Source organism: Giraffa tippelskirchi, chromosome 7 (genome assembly GCF_054371585.1).
Source record: "Giraffa tippelskirchi isolate mGirTip1 chromosome 7, T2T-mGirTip1v1.2.pri, whole genome shotgun sequence".
NCBI lineage: Eukaryota > Metazoa > Chordata > Mammalia > Artiodactyla > Giraffidae > Giraffa > Giraffa tippelskirchi.
In genome coordinates, this window is record NC_137281.1 from 84842701 (window position 1) to 84864410 (window position 21710).

A 21710-nucleotide genomic window follows, 5' to 3' on the forward strand; every position below is an offset into this window, starting at 1 on the left:
CTGTAAATATAAAATTAGTTCAAAATAAGTTTAAAAAAAAAAATCAGGGGAGTGTCATGATTAGATTCACATTTTAGGAGCATCTCAGTGGTTGCAGTGAGGAATAAGGTTGGAAAGGGAAAGACCGGAGTAGGGAAGTTACAAGGTCTTGCTACAAAAAGTCAGGAAGGGATAGTAGAGGCCCACACAGATAGGGGCAGAGGCAGCAGGAATTGGGGGCCATGGGCAGACTGGAGATAGCTCTAGAAGGTAACTGTATCATACCTGGTGAGGGTTTGGTAAGGAAATAAGACAACTCAAGACAACACCTACCTCTCCATCTCTAGGAGTTAGACAGACAGTGTAATCATTCACTGTGATGGAGAAAACAGGAAGAAGAACAGTTTTCAGGGAAACTTTAGTTCAATTTTAGACCTGTTGAGTTTGAAGTACATTTGAAACGTCCAAGTGTCCGTCAACAGATGAATGGATAAACAACATGTGGGATGTCTACACGATGAAATATTATGCAACATTAAAAATGCATGACATTCTGACTCATGCTACAACAACCTTGAAAATATTATGCTAAGTGAAATAAGTCAGATACAAAAGGACAAATATTATATGATTCCACTTAGTTGAGGAACATCAAGCCAGCCAGTTCCTAAAGACAGAAAGTTGAATCGAGGTTTTCAGAGGTTGAAAGGAAGGAGAATTGAGGAGTTATTATTTAATGAATACAGAGTTTCTGTTTGGGATGATGAAAAAGTTCTGGATGGTGGTGATGGTGTTACAACATTGTGACCATACTAAAATGCCTCTGAATTATACACTTAAAAATTATTAAAGTGGTAAAAGTTTATGCTATGTATTTTTACCACAATATTTAAAAAAAGAGAAGGCCATCATTAATGCTGCAAAGAAGTCAAAATGAGATAAGCTCTGAAAAATTATTCTTTATATTATTCTGTGACTCAGAGGCCACTGGTGACATCTCCAGAGCCCTTGTGGTAGATAAGAAGTATTAAAAATCAGATTACAGGGGGTTGAAGGGTGACTGAGAAGTGCGTTGACAAATATGGCCATATCTGGCCTGCTACCTATTTCCATAAACAAAGTTTTATTGGAACACAGCTCTGTTCACCCCTTCATGTATGTATTGCCTTTGGTTGTTTTTGTGCTACCCCAGCTAGGTTGAGTGGGCTTCCCAGGTGGCTCAGTGGTGAAGAATATGCCTGCCAGTGCAGGAGACTCGGGTTCGATCCCTGGATCAGGAAGATCCATTGGAGAAGGAAATAGCAACCCACTTAGTATTCTTGCCTGGAAAATCCCATGGACAGAGGAGCCGGGCGAGGCTTCAAGTCCACAGGGTTACAAAAGAATCAGATACAACTTTCTGACTAAACAACAACAAGTAAGGTTGAGTAGCTGTTGCAGAAACCATATGGTCTGCAAAGTTAAAAGTATTTACTATCTGGACCTTTACAGAAAGTTTCCCAACCCCTGGACTAGACAAAACCCTGGTCTTTCAAGTAGTTTGGTTTTCTTAGACAATTCCTGCCTTTGCGGTGAGGTTATTGAGTAGACAGCAGTGCCCTTTCAGTCACCTAACAGAACAGAGCAAATGCTGAACAATAATAATAATGAATAAGGAGAAAGAATAGGAAGCATAGGGAAGAGAATAAATTCATTCCTTCCTTTCTCTAACAATGTGTTCTCTTCATCATTACCTTCTGTCTCTTACAACCCTGGAAAAAAGGACTGAAAGTCCCTCCACCCAACCCCCCAAAAATACTCCCAACCAGTAAATTTTCACAATGACTGGTGATAATAAATGTTCTGAAATGGCCACAAACTGCAGTCTGGTTTAGAGTTTCCTCATTAATACAGGAAAATGCCCACAACCTGAGGCTTTTCAAGTGTTTATTAACTTACTTTCTGGGACTGAGTGCCAATATTTATCAGATCAAAGAGAGAGCTGCTGTCTTTAGCATTTACTGTGTATCAGGAACGATGCCAAGTTTTGAACCTAGATGACCTCACTGATAATCATCAGAACCAGCAGATGGCCTTTCCCCATTTGACCAGTGGAGCAGCTGGAGCTCACTGAGGTTACATACTCAGCCACAGACCCCCAACGAATTAGTAGTAGAATGAGGGTTTGACTTGACTTCCCCCTGATTCCAGGGACCCAGGTTGGTTCCACCGCACCATGCAGTCATCCTGTCCTCCACTTCATGATGGTTTAATGGCTTCTTGTGCCCATTCTAAGCAGAATCTAATGTTTGGTGGGTTCTCAACCTATTTTAAGTCATGAACCTGCTTTTTCATGCTGAGTTGGCTTATGATGTCTCAAATGGACTGTAGGCTTTAGCATGACCTACTTCCCAACCTGTTCTCTGCTTCTTCTTCCCAGAAGCCCCACTTTGATGGTCAATGCCATTCTGCCCAGAGTATTTCTCTAAAACCATCTTGCTTTTGTGCACTATGCCAGTGTCATGTGATACCTAGGCTTCACTTGTTCCCACCTTACCGTTTATTTTTACATTGTCTGCAGTAATTCCTCAAGCTCTTGGTTATGGACAGAGACCCAGTAAAGCAGCAAGAGGGTATTATAGTAACTTCCTCAGTTCCCATCTATTCATTTCCATATGTTAAGCATGTAAACACATAGCACTCTGTGACTTCTTTCCTCTTTAAGGTTGTCTTTGATAGCACAGCCTTTGACTGCCTATATTTCTGCAGCCATCAAATCAGAACCAAAAGGAAATTAAGAGGTCATCCAACCCTTGACTGTACCACTGAGACAACCAGCTGAGGACCAGAGAGGGTTGGCCACTTATCCAGGCACACACAGCTTATCAGCAGCAAGACGGGGAAGGCCTCTGGTCTCCAGGCTCCCAGTCTAGAGCTTATCCTGCTGCCTATCGCTGCCTCCTGCCTGCCTCAGTTGATGAAGCAGGGGCCCGTCCCCCTGCCTGTGGAGTGCTTACCTTGGAGCCCTTTTCATGAATGAGACCAGATGCAGAACTCCACATTGATCATTTCTGTCCCTCCCCTTTCTGCCTTCTGTTAAAGGCAGCCCCCCAGCTCCCAGCTGGCTCCTGTCCCCTCCCCCAGCCGGGAGAAGTTATTACATGAAGAGATCAGCTTACCAGTTTTCTTCAGAGCAGAGGCTGAGCTGGGAGCTCCGGGCAGTACAGTGAGGAAGAGCCGGGGGAACCAGTGCGGTGCCTAACGGAGCTCCAGAGCTGGAATCCCGAGACACAAGTGCATCTGCTAGCTGTTAGCACTTGGCAGACGGAGTTCTCCTCTAGGGTAGTTCTAACTTTGGGTAATAATGTTTGTCAGCTACCTGATATTAACATTGCTCCACGTTCAAACAGCAGTGTTAGCAAGACCTGGGGGAGAGGTAAGCCAAATAAAATATCTTGTCAGTAGTTGTATTTTTGTCAGCATTATATTTCCTCTTCTATCTACCAAAAGGGATCAGGGAAGGGGTTTTTATGGTGTGCAAAGAGTAATGCTTTATTTTGCCTTTTTAGGGTTGCCTTGCCTTTTCTTATAGGAAGATTTCTTTGCTTCTTAAAAAATCTTGTAATTTCTGAAAGCTTTTTCTGGTACAGTGGCCACACCAGGGGATTGGCATGGCCTTGGTGACAGATACCTGGAGCATGTACGTTTCTAATTCTGCTGTTGCCAAAAAAAAAAAATGTACTTGTCAGATTCCAGTAGGGACTGTTACCTGTTGAGACTATTTCTCCAGTATTGCTTATGCATGCTAGAGGAATTGCTTTTCTTTGCTGCTTTGCGTTACATTTTCCTCCTTTTTAGCTTTGATGTGTTTAGGGGAAAAAAACCTATGCTTAATTTAGTATCATAGGTTTGAAGAAGGATAGTGGTGTGTAACAGGTCTTGGAGCTTCCCAGATCTACCACAGACGGGAGGCATGTTTAAGACCCATGAGGATGATTTATTCTTATTGGCTTAGCTCATGTTTGCTGGATACATTTCTGAACATCATAGGTGCCTGTAGGAGCCAGTTTTTGACACAGGCAGAGATTGGAAAGGATGATCATATGGGCTGGAGAGGGAAGCTCTTGGGTGTAGCCACCCTCACCTGCAAAGAAGCCTGCAACAAATTTACCTCATCCACTCCTTTTACTTCTTATTCTGATGAAAAGTCTTGGAAACTGAGGGCTGAGTTCTGAAAAGATAGCCTTTTTCCTGAATCTGTCTTCCCTTTGAAAAGCCAAGTGCAAACTGTATCTCCTAGAAATGCCACGGGGCCACTTCACAGCTTTGCCTTTTGTTAGCATTGTGGGGACAGAGAGGGCTCTGAAAGCCTCCCGTAATGACTTTCCCTTTTCCAAGAGGAGTGGAAGGGAGCTGCTCCCAAATCCAGGCTGCAGGGCAAGCTGTGGTTGCAGCAGGCTCGTTACTCCGTTCAAAGCAGACATGTGGCGCAGAGGCGTGTGGCCACTGGTCATTTGTCCTAGGCTTTTAGCCTATTAGTTACCCATGTCCTCTGCAGATATTTTCTGGGCCTGTTGGGTTGTGGATGTGGGTAGGAGGTAGAGGTCTTGAATGGGAGCTGGAGGAACTGAATTGGATTAGTGATGCTGGAGGCTGAAAGCAGACAGACCATTGCCCTCTAGTTGCAATTGAAGTTCGCAACTTCCCTGTTGATTTTTCAGTGTGGAGAGTAAATGACAAATGGGCCGGCCTGACTCAGCCTGGAGCACTTAAGCATGTGAGGGGAGAGCTCATATGGAAAATATTTCTATCACCGCTGCATGCGCATATGGTCTGGGGAGACCCCCGTACGGAGCAAATCACAGCGCTCCAGCAGCCCCTCAGTGGCGTGCCAATTACTCTTATTAACAGCGAGGCGAAGGGCAGGCTCCAGTTACCTGCACACAGCTGGCTCCCGGGGATTCTGCAACGCGTGTGCTTGAGCCTTGTGTCACATTCGGAGAGGGCAGTGGCTCTGTTTCACTTTACAATCAGCACAGCAGATGAAAAATGAAAGGGGATTACACGGGCTCATCCAAATCTTGACTCTTTTCAGACAGTGCTCAGCGTGCGGGAGAGCAAGGCAGGAATTCTGTCTTTTGAGTTAAAGTGTGTGTGCTTAATAGTCAGAAAAACCAATCAGAGGTGATGAATGCCTGCTGTTTGTTCCTTTGTTCTAGCCTGCTATGCTAAATAAAGACCCTCCCGTGCCTTTTCCTCTTTTCGTTCTAGTTTTCCTTCCTTCCTTCCTTCCTTCTTTCCTTCCTTCCTTCCTTGTGTGCTGCTGCAAAATCTTGGCTCCATAACTACTGTGCTCCTAGAAAACTGTACAGTTAGGATTCCTTTCCCCTTGTTGGAAATGAAACGATGAGGAAGGAATATAAGTATGAAATACCCCTCCCCTCCTTAAACAGAATGTCATTTATACAGAGCTTTGGAGAATGTGACATTTCTTTATAAGAGCCTCTTGTTTTATGGCCATGTTACTTACAAAAGGCACCTGTAAACATTTGGTCTCATCCCTGTGTCACCCAGGCTTTCATTTTCTCGGCCAGCCGGTTTTCTTGCAGGCTTTGATTATCTTTCCTTTGGATGCTCATAAAAACACATGAGGAAAAGGAAGGAAGGGGAAGACAGTGTTATACGCCTCGTGGTACTTGGCTGGCTGTGTTCACAGTGTGGATGGACACAAACTCTGGGCAGCAGCTCACAGACTCAGTTTTCTAGGGGCTGAGGTCCTGCCAGATCACCAGGGGCTGGCAGGTGGTGGGAGGAGACGGTGTGGTTCAAAGCAAACCTTATTCAGTGTCCTGTTGCTGGCACTGTTGGCACTGGTGACTGTCAACCAAGGACAAAACAGCCCAGTATGAGGTCACTACATGTTTGGAGAACAAACACAGAGAAACACTGTTCCTTCTTTAATTTTCTAGTTGTAGGAGCATTAAATTAAGAACACTGAGATCCCTAGAATGCCTTTGCCCTTATCACAATAGGACAGCATTGGTACACAGCTTGTACAGACTGTGTACATCTCTTGAAAGAATGTAAAGGACTGTGAGTCATGCTGGACTTTAGGTGCATTTGTCAGTGTGGGATATATGCTAGGATCCTAGTGTCTTTGCAGCATGCCACAGAATGGTGTGTGGGAATGTACCTGTGCATTCCCTGAACTTGGACTTACCTTCTCAGATAAGACCAATGTTGTTGTTCAGTTGCTCAGTCGTGTCCAACTCTTTGCAACCCCATGGACTGCAGCATGCCAGGCTTCCCTGTACTTCAGGGAATGAAGACCAATGAGATACTGTTATATGTGGGGAGCAATGAGGAAGGAGCTAGAAACCTATATAGTTCTGTACACTGTGGTGTGACAAATTCTTAGAAGTGAGTCAAAAATATATTTATTTTTATTTTGATGAAGCAATTTGGCAAAACCTATCAAAATTAAAAATAAACATCTCAGGGTACTTCCTGGCAGCCCAGTGGTTAAGACTTCCAATGCAGGGGGCATGGATTCGAACCCTGGTCAAGGAACTAAGATCTCATATGGCCCATGACCAAAACACCAAAACATAAAACAGAATCAATATTGTAACAAATTCAATAAAGACTTTTAAGATGGTCCACAGAAAAAAAAATAATTTTTTAAAAATAAATAAATATCTCAGCTGCTAACAGTTATGGGTCGTGCCTTTTAAAAGAGCAGATTTTATGGTATGTGAATACTATCTCAATTTTTAAAATTAAAAATAAATAATAAATATCTTTTCAACTCAACTTTTCCATTTCTAATACTTTATCATATAGATTTACTCTGAATTTGCCCTCTAAACCACCTTCCATCATGTGGCTGTTATAACAGCCTAAATGCCCCTCAGTAGGGAGCTAATGAGCCCAAAGTCCAGTGTGACTCACTGTTCTTTACATTCTCAGGGGATGCACACAGCCTGTACAAGCGGATACCAATGCTGTTCTGTTGTGAAAGAACAAAGGCATTCTAGGGACCTCAGTGTTCTTAGTTTGATGCTCCTGCAACCAGAAAAGGAAAGACAGAACAGTCTTTCTCTGTGTTTGTTCTCCAACCCATGCACAGACCCCAGACTGGGTTGTTCTGTCCTTGGTTACAGCCACTAAGATGTTCAGAAAGAATGGGGCACCTCTACATGTGCTGATAGGAAATGACTCCCAGGATAGGTAAGAAAAGAATGACATATAAAGTGCTATCCTTTGTGTAACATGGGTTAATATCTTTGTCCTTCCTCTCTCTGGGAGGATATATGAGAAAATGGGAGAGAATATAGCATGGCTAGGGAAGGAGAGCTGGTGAAGCTTACAATTTATTATACACTCTTAGTTCGTTTTGAATTGTGTGTAGTAAACATGTCTTATCTAGTTAAAGAATAATATTAAAATATATGATGTAATAATAAATCACTTGGTAATAAATAAAACGTGATATAACAGATAACATCCTCTGCAATTGTTCATAGCCCATGCTAACGTGTAGTGTACATGAGCTAATAGGGGTAACACTGAAGTCAGTTCAGCTCAGTTATTCCTTTAAGGCTAACATGATGTTCTTTAGCTGGCTCGTTCATTCATTTAACACCTACTTATAACCCTCTGTTTTCTCATTTTTTTAATTCTTTTGAATTGGATGACAATTGCTTTACAATGTTGTGTTGGTTTCTGCTGTACAACAACATGAATCAGCCACAGGTATACCTATATCCCCTCCCTCCCAACCCCTCCCCCCCCACTAGGTTGTCACAGAGCACCGAGTTGAGCTCCCGGTGTTATACAACAGCTTCCCACTGGCCATCTGTTTTACATATGGTAATATATGTATTTCAGTGCTACTCTCTCAATTCATCCCACCCTCTCCTTCTCTGGCTGTGTCCACAAGTCTATTCTCTATACCTGCATCTCTATTCCTGCCCTGCAGGGTGGTTCATCACTACCATTTTTCTAGATTCCATATATATACTTTAATACACACAATATTTGTTTTTCTCTTTCTGACTTATTTCATTCTGTGTAACAGGCTCATGGTTCATCCTCCTCAGTTCAACTGACTCAAATTTGTTCCTTTTTATGGCTGAGTGATATTCCATTCTATACTTGTACCATAACTTCTTTATCCATTGCAGTAAACATTGGGGAATGTGTGTTTTTTTCAGTCATGGTTTTCTCAGGGTATTTGCCCAGCAGTGATATTGCTGGGTCATATGGTAGTTTTATTCCTAGCTTCTTGAGGACTCTCCATAGTGTTCTCCATAGAGGCTGTACCAATTTACATTCCCACCAACAGTGCAAAAGGATTCCCTTTCCTCCACATCCTCTCTAGCATTTATCATTTGTAGATTTTTATTAAGTTTTACTTTTATTTTTGGCTGCACTGGGTCTTCATTGCTTTGTGTGGGCTTTCTCTAGTTGCAGAGAGCAGGGGCTACGCTCTCGTTGTATTGCATGGGCTTCTCATTGTGGTGGCTTCTCTTGTTGCAGAGCGTGGGCTGTAGGCACGTGGGCTCAATAGTTGCAGCTCACAGGCTCTAGAGCCCAGTTGTTTGGGCACATGGGCTTAGTTACTCTACAGCATGTGGGATATTCCTGCACAAGGGGTTGAACTGGTGTCCCCTGCATTGCAAGACAGATCTTAACCACTGGACAACCAGGGAAGCCCTGTTTGTAGATTTTTTGATGTTGGCCCTATTTGGACCTGCGTGAGGTGATATCTCATTATAGTTTTGACTTGCATTTCTCTAATAATGTGATGACACATTAGCTATGTTAAGGGGTGGTTGAAAGGATTACCACCAACCAGCAGACTCACAGATACGGAGGACAGACTAGTGGTTACAAGTGGTTACTACTGGCAAAATAGCAATGTAGGATTAAGAGGTACAAACTACTATATAAAAAATAAATAAGCTATAAGGGTATATTGGAATAGCACAAGGAATATAGGCAATAACTATAAATGGAATGTAACCTTTAAAAATCATGAATCTCTGTGTGTTGTACACCTGAAATTTATATAATATATAAATATAACATTTATATAATATTGTAAATCAACAATTTCATTTTTTTAAAGATTTAAAAAATGTGATGGTATGTACAGAGCTCTCAGCTTGATATGCCAGGGAGAGTGAACAGCACTTATTGGCTATCACTACAATTACTATTGCAAATGCTACCAGGGTGTGCCACCTCAGTGCTGGAAAAAGGAAGACAAAAACATAAGGTCTTTGTCTTGATGAGCTTATATTTTAAAGGGGGGACAGGGTGTAAACAGTTAATGATTATACAATAAGAAATTCTTTAATTGCAAGTGCAGAGGCAAAGAAGCAATGAAATCTGCCTAAGAAAGTGAAGAAAGACTCCAGAAACAATGTCAGTTTGAAAAACTCAAAGGGTTGTACATTGAGGGTCTTCAAGACAACCCCCAGGTTCACCGATTCACAGTGATTCTTTAATTCAGCATATAGTCGCACATACAGCTATGAGTTATCACGGTGACAGGATACAGAGTGAAGTCAACAAAGGAAAAGGTGCATGGGGTGAAGCTGGGGAGAAACCAGGAGAAAGCTTCCAAGGATCTTCTCCTAGTGGAGTCACACAGGCCCCGCTTCATTCCCCCAGGAATGTGTTGTGACAACACTTGTGAAATACTGGCAACCAAAGAAGTTCATAGAGACTCAGCACCTCGGGTTTTTGTTGGGAGCTGGCCACACAGGCACTCTCTGCCTGCCATGTACCAACATTACACACTCCCAAAGGGAAACTTCTCTTCAGCATAAACCATATTGTTCACATAGTATATGCAAGTGAGCCACTCCTACCAGTTCTGGGAATGGTGAGCACTGTTCCAAAATCTAAGTTCCCAGACGCTAGCCAATGGCCAACCTCATAAGCAGATGTTTCTAAAGAATAGTCAGGTCTGCTCTATTAACTCCTCTGCATGGATAGGTAGGCAACTTAAGGGGAAAAACAGGAAAGGAGGATGTTCTTGGCAGAGGGAAAACATCTGTAGAGTCACAGAAATAAGAAAAGAATTTAACATATTCTGGAAACAGTTCAGATTACAGAATGTGAGGAATGTGTCAGCAGATTTTCCAGTCACCTGATTCCAATGGTTGGAGTTTTCTGTGCCTTTGGAAGTTCCAGAAATTCTGTAAAAAGGAATTGGAATATAATTGCTTTACAGTGTTGTGTTAGTTTCCGCTGTACATTGAAGTGAATCAGTTACATGTATACATACATTCCCTCTTTCTTGGACATCTGTCCCTACAGTCTTAAGATTATATTTTTATGACACATCATCTTGGTTACCATTGTATAACACTTTCTTGGTCATAGGTTATTGAAATTATTTCCCAAGGATTAAAATAAATGAAATAGTGAAGGTAGCAGTGACTGCCTTTATAAGAAGGTCACCATCATTATTAATACCTGAAATATTATTTGTGGCAAATAGGCATGAAGGATCAATGTAATACCCTGAGTGACTGATTCTTTGTGCATAATTCTCAGTGGCTCCACCTTTTTCTCTTTCTTATGAATAAAATAAAAAATAAACTAAGTGGAACTGATTTGATAGTGCAAGACCTCAGTTTGAGCCTTAGGTCTACCATGTCTAGCCATATGACTTTTGGCAGATTTTTTTAATTGGAGGGTAATTGCTCTATAATGTTGTGTTGGCTTCTACCATATAACAATATGCATCAACCATAAGCATATATGTGTATATATACATATATATCCCCTCCTTCTTGAGCCTCCCACTCTAGGTCATCACAGAGCACCTTTGTTATACAGCAACTTTGTTATACAGCAACTTTGAGCTCCTTTGCTATACAGCAACTTCCCACCTAGCTATCTGTTTTACACATGGTAATATATATATTTCAATGCTATTCTCTGAATTCGTCCCACCCACTCCTTCCTCTGCTGTATCCACAAGTTCATTCTCTATGTCTGCATCTCTGTTCCTGCCCTGCAAATAGGTTCATCAGTACCATTTTTATAGATTCCAGATATATATTTTTTCCTTTCATTATGAAAACTTATTGTTGTAAAAACAAATTCAAGCAGTAAAGAAATGTAAAGAATAAAAAATTAAGGTTCCTCTTTACTTTCACTCACTTCCCAATTTCTCTTCCCTCCCCTAATGAAACCGTTAATAACATTTTGGCATCTGTCCTTCAAGAACCATTCCTACATATTTACAAGCATAAGGATGTGTACATATGCTTGTGTGACTATATATGTGCATATGCCTAAGACGTGCAAATAATGAGTTTTGCTTCTTTTCTGAGACATGGTGCCTCTTGTTTTCTACCTTTTGTCTAATGCAGTTGCTAGGATTCCCAGGATACAGTGTCGAATTAGCACAATGAAACTGAACATTCTTGTCCTCTTCTGGACTTAAATGGGAAAGTTTGTAACATTTCATCACTGTGTGATGTCTGCCAGATGTTTTAAGTAGATAAATTTTATCTAGTTACAATTTCCCTTCTATGTTTTTATAGAAGATGGTTGTCGAATTTTATCTAACTCTGTTTACCTTCATAAAATGATGATATGATATAATCTTTTCATCTACTTAGGGAATTATGTTAATAGATTTCTTAATGTTGGGTTCTCTTTGCATTCTTAGCACTTAACTTTCTTAATCATAGTGATTTATTCATTGTTTGCTAATGGATTTTATTTGTGAATATTTTATTTTGAAATTTGTCTTTTTTTAAAAAATGAGTACTGTTGATTCATGGGTCTTTTTTATTGGGCTAGACTGGGTTTTACTAGTTTTGTAAAGTACATTCAAAAGTTTCTCATACTTTAGTGTGCTTTGAAATAGTTTAAACAACAGAGGAATTAGCCTTCTCTTGAAGCTCTATTGAACTCAGTCATATAACCAGCTCTTTTATGAAGTGGTAATCTTTGAGTACCTTTTTTCCTTCTCTTTTGTTTCTAAAATATGTATAATATTTAGTATATTACAATATATATATACTATATAAGCAAGTCATAAAGCAAAATGATAAAACAAACACCTAAGAGCTCACCACACAACTAAAGAAATAAAACATTTTCAACACTCTATGTTGCTCCCAGGTACGGCCTCCTCACTTCTCTCCTTCAGAGAGAAACATCATTCTGAATTTTATGATTGTAATTTCTTTGCTTTTTTAGAAATAATACATACATATGTATGTATCTCTAACAAATATATTGTTTGATTTTGTTTGGTTTTGAGTTACAAAGACACACTATCTTGATTTTTTTTTAATTCAGATTGATCTTTTGTCAACAAGAGAATGAGTGTATCTGTGATTCATTCATTTTCACTGCCACATAGTATCCTTCTATGTGAATGTACCATATGTTTTCCTGTTTATAGATCTGGAGTATGAACATTTTGGAACATATCTTCACATATATGTGCAAGGATTCCTTTAGGGTGTATACCTAGGAGTTGAGTTACTGAGTCATAGAATATGTGTCTGTTTAACTCTACAGTATAATGTCAAATTGATTTCTTTTTTTTAATTTTAATTTGTTTTATTTTTGGCAGTGCTGGGTCTTTGTTGCTGCACAGGCTCTTCACTAGTTTCAGTGAGCTGGGACTACTCTTTAGTTCTCTTTGTGGTGGCTTCTCTTGTTGCAGAGCATGGGCTCTAGGGTGCTGGGACTTCCGTAGTTGCAGTTCCCAGGTTCTAGAGCACAGGCTCAATAGTTGTGGCACACTGGCTTAGCTGCTCCAAGGCATGTGGGATCTTCCCGGATCAGGGATCGAACCCTTGTCTCCTGCATTGGCAGGCAGATTCTTTACCACTGAGCCACCAGGGAAGCCCTGTCAAATTGATTTCTATAGGGTTGTATCACTTTTCACTTCCACTAGCAGTGTTCAAGAGTTCTCAGTTATCTATCTCCTTGTCAATGTTTGGCATTATCAGACAGGCTAATTCTTGCTGATACAGTAGGTATAAAATGTTATTAGTGTATGACTTAGCATAGCATAGCATAGCATAGTGTATGTTAACTGACACTTCTCTGATCACTAACTCTTGCAACATAGAATAATTTTTACATGTATACCAGTTATTCATGTTTTCTCTTCCATGAAATGCCTCTTCATGACTATTTTCTGATTTTAAATTTGGTTCTTCTTTTTTTCATCACTGATTTAAGTGTTCTTTATGTATTTTCAGTATGAATTCTTTGCTTGTTATTCCATGCACTGTTTTCTCCAGTTTGTGCCTTGCATTTAAATGTTTATAGTCTTTTGATAAACAGAATTCTTTAGTTTTAGTGTATTTGAATTTATCAGTTTTATTTTGTTGTGTTACATCTTTGTCATGCTTAAGAAATTATTAATCTCAAGTTTATGGAGATATTATCCCAAGTTCTTTTCTAAAATTATTGAAGTTTTGCATTTCACATTTATGTCTTTAATACTTACAATTGACTCATCTGCTTAATGTGAATAAAGGATCTAATTTCATTTTTTCCCATATTGGTAATAAATTGTTGCAGGACCATTTATTCAAGTCTCTCTTATTCTTACTTTCTAGTGTGTCTTAGCTATTCTTAGATATTCTTTATGAAATTTGAAGTTAAATCTTCAATTTTCCTTGAAAAATCCTTTAGAAAACTTTAGCAGGACAGTATTGAATCTGTGGATCAATATAAGAGCACTAACATCATCCCAATATTGAGTCCTTATATCCATGAACATACTCTAAGCCTTACATTTACTTTAGGTCTTCTTTGAATTTTTTCAATAAGGTGTTATAACTTTACGTAAAGGCCTTGCACACTTTTAATTTTAGATTTATTCCTAGCTACCTTACTATAGTTTTGTTATTGCAAATTATTTATTTTTTAATTATTTTTTATTTTTGCTGATGCCTAGAAATGCAAATGATTTTATACCAAAGCAACTTGCTAAACTCTCTTATTAATTTAAATCAATTATCTGTAAGAACATCTATGATTTCTAATACATAATCATGTCATCTCTGAATGACTTCAACTAATGACCACTTGTTTCTTTTTTCCTTTTTCAATTCTTTTACATTTTATTTCTATTTATTTTTATTGCACTTATTAGAACCTCCAATATTATGTTGAATAGAGCTCATGTCATTTTGTTCCTTATTTAATGGGAATGCTTCTAACATTTTGCAATTTAAAATGAAGTTTGTTGAAAGTGTTTGGTTGTATCAGGTTGATAAATTCTCTTCTATTTGTTAAGAGATTCTTACTTTGATCATGAATAGGTATTGAATTTTACCTAAGACATTGCCTCTGTCTCTTGAAATGATCATGTGGTTTTCCTTCTTTAATCTATTGCAGAAATGGACAATATAATGTTAAGCCATCCTTGCATTCCATGGATAAATCCTACTTAGTTATGACATATTTTGATTTTTATTAAATTAATTCTACATGTGACCATTTTGTCTAGAGGATTTTTAAGAATCTGTATTCATGATTGAACCATCAACTCTTCTTTCTTACACTATCCTTTCTGGTTTGTTTAAAGGCTCTACTGGCCTCATAAATTCACTCACTTCAGAAGTACTTCGTTTTTTCTGGAAATGTTTTAATAAAATTATTATAATCTATTTATAGAAAGTCACATGAAAAAAAATGGGCTTGGCTTGGTGTGGTGGTTTCTTTTGGTTTTTCCTGAGGGGAAATTGTAAACCACTGATTCAATGTGTTGGATGTTTATAGGAAAATTAAAGCTTGCTGTTTCTTCTTGGATAATGTTTGAAAGTTATGTATGTCTAGGCATTTGTCCATTTCATTTACGTTTTCTACCTTTTTAACATAAATATGTTCATTATATCCTCTAATTATCTTTTCAGATGTTGCCGATGTCCTTAGTTATTCCTCGCATTGTTCCGTTATGACTTCTATTTTATTGACCATTTTCAGGAGAAGTCTGTCAAATTTATCAATCTCTATGAAAAATCAACTTTTGGCTTTGTTGAGCCTCTGTACTTAAGCTTTGTTTTCTATTTAATTAATTCTGCTCTTCTTTTTACTTCTACCTTCTTTGAATTTATTCATTTGATTTTTTTCCTTTAAATAATTTCTTTTACTCCTTAAATTTATGGTTAACTCATTAATTTTCAGCCTTTAATCTGTTCTAATATAAGCATTAAAGATGGTTTTTTTCCTTGAAATATCACTTTTGTTGCATTCTTAACTTTTGATATATAGTATTTTTATTATTTATTTAAAGTGGTTTTTAAAACTGTCGTTATGATCTTTTGTGGCCCATCAGTTCAGTTCAGTTCAGTCGCTCAGTCATGTCCGACTCTTTGTGACCCCATGAATCGCAGTACGCCAGGCCTCCCTGTCTATCACCAATTCCTGGAGTTTACCCAAATTCATGTCCATTGAGTCAGTGATGACATCCAACCATCTCATCCTCCATCATCCCCTTCTCCTCCTGCCCCCAATCCTTCCCAGCATCAGGGTCTTTTCCAATAAATCAACTCTTCTCATGAGGTGGCCGAAGTATTGGAGCTTCAGCTTCAACATCAGTCCTTCCAATGAACACCCAGGACTGATCTCCTTTAGGATGGACTGGTTGGATCTCCTTGCAGTCCAAGGGACTCTCAAGAGTCTTCTCCAACAACACAGTTCAAAAGCATCAATTCTTCACGCTCAGCTTTCTTTATAGTCCAACTCTCACATCCATACATGACTACTGGAAAAACCATATCTTTAACTAGACAGACTGTTGTTGCCAAAGTAATATCTCTGCTTTTTAATATGCTACTAGGTTGGTCATAGCTTTTCTTCCAAGGCGTAAGTGTCTTTTAATTTCATGGCTGCAATCACCATCTGCAGTGATTTTGGAGCCCAAAAAATAACGTCTGACACTGTTTCCACTGTTTCCCCATCTATTTCCCATGAAGTGATGAGACCAGATGCCATGATCTTAATTTTCTGAATGTTGAGCTTTAAGCCAACTTTTTTACTCTCCTCTTTCACATTATATCATATTTTCAAAAGTGTTGGGCTTCCCTGGTGGCTCAGATGGTAAAGAATCTGTCTTCAGTGCTGGGGACCTGGGGTCAATCCCTGGGTCGGGAAGATCCCTTGGAGAAGGGAATGGGTACCCACTCCAGTATTTTTTCTGGAGAATTTCATGGACAGAGGAGCTAGAGTCCACGGGGTTGCAAAGAGTTGGACACAGCTGAATCTGCTTTTCAAAAGCATGGCCCAAGTTCATTTCTAACTTGATTTCCTTATGGTCAGACAAGACTGAGCGACTGAACTAAACTGAACTGATGGTCAGAGAATGGGGTATCTATAATGCTTATTCTTTTAAGTTAGTTGAAACTTGCTTTATGGCCTAGTATATGGACAGACTTTGTAAACATTTTGAGTGTGCTTGAGAAGAGTGTTCATTCTTGATATTAATAACTGGCTATGGGATTTCTTATGTAGGTATTCAATCAAGATTGTAGATAGAATTTTTCAAGTCTGTTTCTTTGCTGTTTGTCTGTTTTGTCTATCAATATTTGAGAAAGACATGTTGAAATCTCCCACCAGCTGCTCTGCTGGCCGATGGAGGAGATGAGGCATGACTGATCTTGCTGTTTTTCAAGCATTCCTGTCCTTGATATTAATGACCACTCTTGCTAAATAGCCTATCCTGTTCATTGTACCTGTGGTTTCTGTGTTTAGAATTTTTTCCATCCCTGTAGTAGTCTGTTTTAGTAGTTTTTTCTGCTGTGGTTTTTTGCCAGCATAAACTTTTTAATATTCAGAAATTCCTCAAAAATGTTTTATCTATTGATTGTATCCTTGCTTCTTTTATAGTTGTTTTTACAACATATATATGTTTTCTGGATTTTGGAAGAATTTGTGGAAGAAAAGAGAAAAACAAGTACTTTTGCTCAGTCTACCATCTTGACCTTTGTCAGATACATTTTTATCCTTTCTTCTGTTCTTCCTTTTCTTTTTTCTCCAAACATGTGTTTATAGGACAAAGACTTTTTCTAGAACCTCTGTTCCCTCATCTATAAATGGGGATAATAGTAGTATTCATCTCATGCCATATAAGGAACATTAATAAGGTAATATCAATGTAAGTGCTTTGCAAACTGTAAAGATCTATACAAATAGGAATATGCTTTGCAAACTGTAAAGATCTATACAAATAGGAATTTGACCTTTAGCACCTTTCTTTAACTTTCCTTTTATATAGCTAATGTGAAGCAGCTCAGCTACATTAGAGAAAAGTGATTAATCATGGCTGGGATATCATGAGAGACACAAACAAAATTTTAGTAGCCACTTTTTGAGAAAATTACTTGCCAAGAAACTGTTGGATGCCTTGATAGAAAGTCACAAATTTTTTAAATGGAAATATTTATTTAGTCTAAACACTAATGCCATTGTGGTGTCTTATTGCCCTATTTTCTTATACTGTGTTGTTGGCGTGCATGCTCAAATTAGTTATTTCTCCTTTAAAAAATAATTTTTAACTTATTTGCTGATTCAGCATATTACATAAATTTATTAACGTTAGTGTAGAAAATTAATTTGAACTGACAGAAAGAATGCTAAATTTTCAACCCAGGCATATTTAAAAGACAGAATGAGTAATTGATGTAAAAGACCAAGTGATTTATATTAGAACGTACTGAAATCTGCCTATCTACACTTTTTTTCTCACATTCCTACATTGCACCAATGCAAAAATAAGCAATTCTCAATTAAATCCCACAGCTCTGTATTGAGTGCTATTTTGTGTATAAGGTTTGTGCTAAGTGTTCCGGGATTCCTTAGGAAATAAGAACCTCCCGCCTCCACTGTCCGCTAAAGGTGAGCAAGTGGGTTAGTTAAAGGAAACATATAAAGTACTCTAATAAACATGTCACACCCTATTGTGAGGGTCAGCGGCAGTCTTATGGAAAAAATAGTATTTGAGATGTGACTGAAGAATGCTTAGGCATTTTATGGACAGATAGTGGAGGAAGCCATTCCAAGCCTCAGGAACAGTATGAATAAAGAAAGGTATTAAATTGAAAATTATAAAGGCATATTTAGACAATGGCAAATAATTCTCTTTTTTTTCTTGACCAGAACATTAAGTAGGTGCATGTAGTGGGAGATAATGCATGCAAGACAGCTTGGGGACATATTATACACAATGCAATTCCAGCCTTAGAGAAAGGATTGAAGCTTTATTTATGGTCAAATATTCCAATTTTTGTAGATGTTCCATGGAAGCTTGTAAAGATAGACTTTACATTTTTATTAAAAATATAAATGTATACATGTGCATTCTTCCATATAATAATTGTATCATTCCTTTCCTCTGTGTGGCTATGTTCTTATATTTCTTAAGTTCTATTAGAAATAACTGAAACTAAATAATTTATCAAATATGTTCCACCTTTTAAATTCTCTGAATCTAGAAGTGACCAATAAACTGAAAATACACGTTGGAAAGCCCTGAATAGTGTTCTTGTCTTTAGTAGAATGAAGAAGACCCATGGGCTTTGAGGCACACGAGCCTGAGCTTGAATCTCCAGTCCTGCACGTTCTTAATTGGGCAGAGTCGGTGACTTCCCTAAACGTCATTGTTCTCATCTTTAAAATGGGGAAGGACTTCCCTGGTAATCTTGTGGTTAAAAATCGACCTGCCAGTGCAGGGCACACAGGTTTGATCCCTGGTCTAGGAAGATTCCACACTCTGCAGGGCAGCTAAGCCCACACGCCACAACTACTGAGCTCACGCACCTACTGCCTATGCTACGCAACAAGAGAAGCCACTGTAATGAGAATCCTGCACACTGCAACTAGAGAGTAGCCCCGGCTAGCTGCAAGTAAAGAAAGCCTGGGCACAGCAGTGAAGACCCAGTACAGCCAAAAATAAATGAATAAATGAATATTTTAAAAAAGCAAGTAAAAAAAATAAGATGTAAAATTTAAAAAAAATAAAATGGGGAGGGTCATGTCAACATTATAGAGTTTTAGTAAATATTTTTAAATCTTAGTTGCAGGACGCAGCATCTTTGTTGCGTCCGGCAGAATCTTTCATGGTGTTGCATCGATTCTCTAGTTGTGCCATGTGATCTCAGTAGTTGCGGTACACAGGTCTAGTTGCTCCACAGCATGTGGGATCTTTGCTCACCAGGGACTGAACCCTTGTCTTCCGCTTCAAGAGGCAGATTCTTAATGACTGGTCCACCGGGGAAGTCTCTAGTGAAGATTAAGGAGGTAATTTCCGTGAAGTGTTTGGTACCCAGTAGAGGCATGATGTGGAGAAGGCAATGGCACTCCACTCCGGTACTCTTGCCTGGAAAATCCCAGGGACAGAGGAGCCTGGTGGGCTTCCGTCTATGAGGTTGCACAGAGTCGGACACGACTGAAGCGACTTAGCAGCAGCAGCAGCAGCAGAGGCATGATGGATGACAGCTATCCTGGTTGTAGAGTCTAATGGAAAAAGATTCTTCAATAAAGCTTCAAGGAGATATTTATCAAAGAAGTGGATACAGATTGGTGGGGAGCATCTAAGGGAACAAAAAAGAGAAGGTCCTAGAAAGGGGAGGTTTATGGTCAAGATACCACAATGTGGCTCCAAGTTTCTCAACCAGATATTGCGGAGGCAAAGGCTCTGAGTGGGAGAGAAAAGAGAAGAAAACATCCAGGATACTTTAAAATGGGAGGGTCAGGATGGCCCACTACAAGAGGAGAAAGAGCAAAACTAGGATTCTTAAAGCTAGAACAAGTCAACCACACTTTCCTCGTGGGTGAAGAAAGGGACTGGGAGGTCACTGTGGTTTTCCTGGCAAAAGGGTGGATAACAAACACTCTGTATTCTCTAGAGCCAAAAAGTGGTGTTAAACACCAAATTCCAATCTCTTGAATCATTATTTGAGAAGGAACCTTAAGATAATCTAGTCTAACCCATTAATTTTGAAAAGGAGGAAAATGCATCTTTTAAGAGGTTATGTGGCTTGCCCAGACCACACAGTTGCTCAACCCAGAGCTGGAGGGCGAATGGTCTAGAAGCAACAAAATCACCATGGGCCTAGCTGTAGCATTTGAAACCTTTGGATGAGTGAAAGCTTTGGGATAACTTCAAAGAGAGTGGTTGTGCCTTTAAATCTTTTTGGCAGCAGCAGTTAAACCAGATGCATTAAATGTGTTCAATACTATTTGTAAGAGACCTCAGCGGCATACAGTTTGTTCCCCAAGTTTACTGACCTGTAGGATGGTTAGATTTGTGCATCAGCCTTCTGAGTCTGTAGGAAGGTGGCCGGGAGAGAGGGGAAAAGGTAGAACCTAGGCTTCCACTGCACTCAGCAACACATTCTTTTTTCTTTTTTTTTTCCCTTTGATACATTTTTAAATTTATTTATTTTTAATTGGAGGATAATTGCTTTACAACATTGTATTGGTTTCTGCCATAGAGCAACATGAATCAGAAATACATATTCATATGTCCCCTCCCTCCTACCTCCCACCCCATCCCAAACCTCTAGATTGTCACAGAATACTGGGTTGAGCTCCTTGTGTCATACAGTGAATTTCCACTGTCTATCTATTTTACATATAATAATGTATAGGTTTCCATGCTCCTCTCTTAATTCGTCCAACCCTCTCCTTCTCCCACTGCGTCCATAAGTCTGCTCTCTGTGCCTGTATCTCCATTGCTGCCCTGCAAGTAGGTTCATCAGTACCATCTTTCTAGATTCCATGTGTATGCATTAATATATGAAATTTGTTTTTCTTCTTTCTGACTTATTTCTTACTCGTATAATAGGATCTAAGTTCATCCACCTCTTAGAGTTGACTCAAATGCATTTCTTTTTATGGCTGAGTAATATTCCATTGTATATATGTACCACAGCATCTTTATCCATTCATCTGTCAACGGACATCTAGAGCAACACGAAAGCCTGCTGTGTGCCAGGCACTGTTCTAAGTGGTTGGCATACATCAGTGAGTCAACCAGATAAAGGTGCTGACCTCACATTCTAGTTTTCTTGCTCTGAAAAGCAGAGCCTGGATGTGGTGCCTTGTCTGTTTCATCACACCTTCCCCTCCCTGCCCATTCCCAGTTTCACTACTTCTGTGACACCCTAGCACACCATCTCTGGCCTAGAGTGCCCTCTGCTTTGGCACATAACATAACATCAAGCCTTGGATCTGGTTTGATCTCTGTTGCTCTCTTACTAGTGTCCCCCATGAGCATCTGATCTCGGGGTAAACCTGTAAGCACGGGAGACCGGGAAACCATCTCTACATCCTGCATCATCCTACGGTGCACAGCACTGGATCTCAGTTGCATGCAGGTGGCATACAATTGAATGCATTGATAGAGGCTTCATATAAGACAGACTGAAGCAGAGTAGCTGTGTCACGACCCTTTGGAGGCAAAAGGTCAGGAGAATCTGGCTGGAGGACCCACTTGCAATACTATTCCAGGAATCAGGTAGGGAAGATCCACTTAGTGCCCTAGAGGCAGCTCCTTTGGAACCATCTCCTCTAAATGCTCTGGAAAACCCATTCAAAGGGAATTGAAATCCCAAATACCACTGAAAACATCTTAGAACTCTGAGTAAGCACCACGGGATTGTCAGATGAAGGGGGCCCTCTAATCATGAAGCAGTTTGATGATTAACAGAATTCTGAGTCAAGACTTGAAGTCAGATATACACCATAAT

General features: G+C 39.4%; 1 protein-coding gene across 4 annotated transcripts in view; it reads left to right on the forward strand.

The window, feature by feature from the left end:
- THSD4 (thrombospondin type 1 domain containing 4) overlaps window positions 1-21710 on the forward strand; it is a 635320-nt gene that overhangs the window by 414876 nt on the left and 198734 nt on the right. Inside the window, exon 1 of one of the 4 annotated variants that reach the window (XM_081506216.1) lies at window positions 3250-3394. The exons of the other annotated variants lie outside the window; for them this stretch is intronic. Coding sequence (XP_081362342.1) covers window positions 3323-3394 — 72 coding nt within the window. The 5' untranslated portion in view covers window positions 3250-3322. Of the gene's footprint in view, window positions 1-3249; window positions 3395-21710 lie in introns of those variants that run through there. 4 annotated transcript variants of the gene reach the window in all.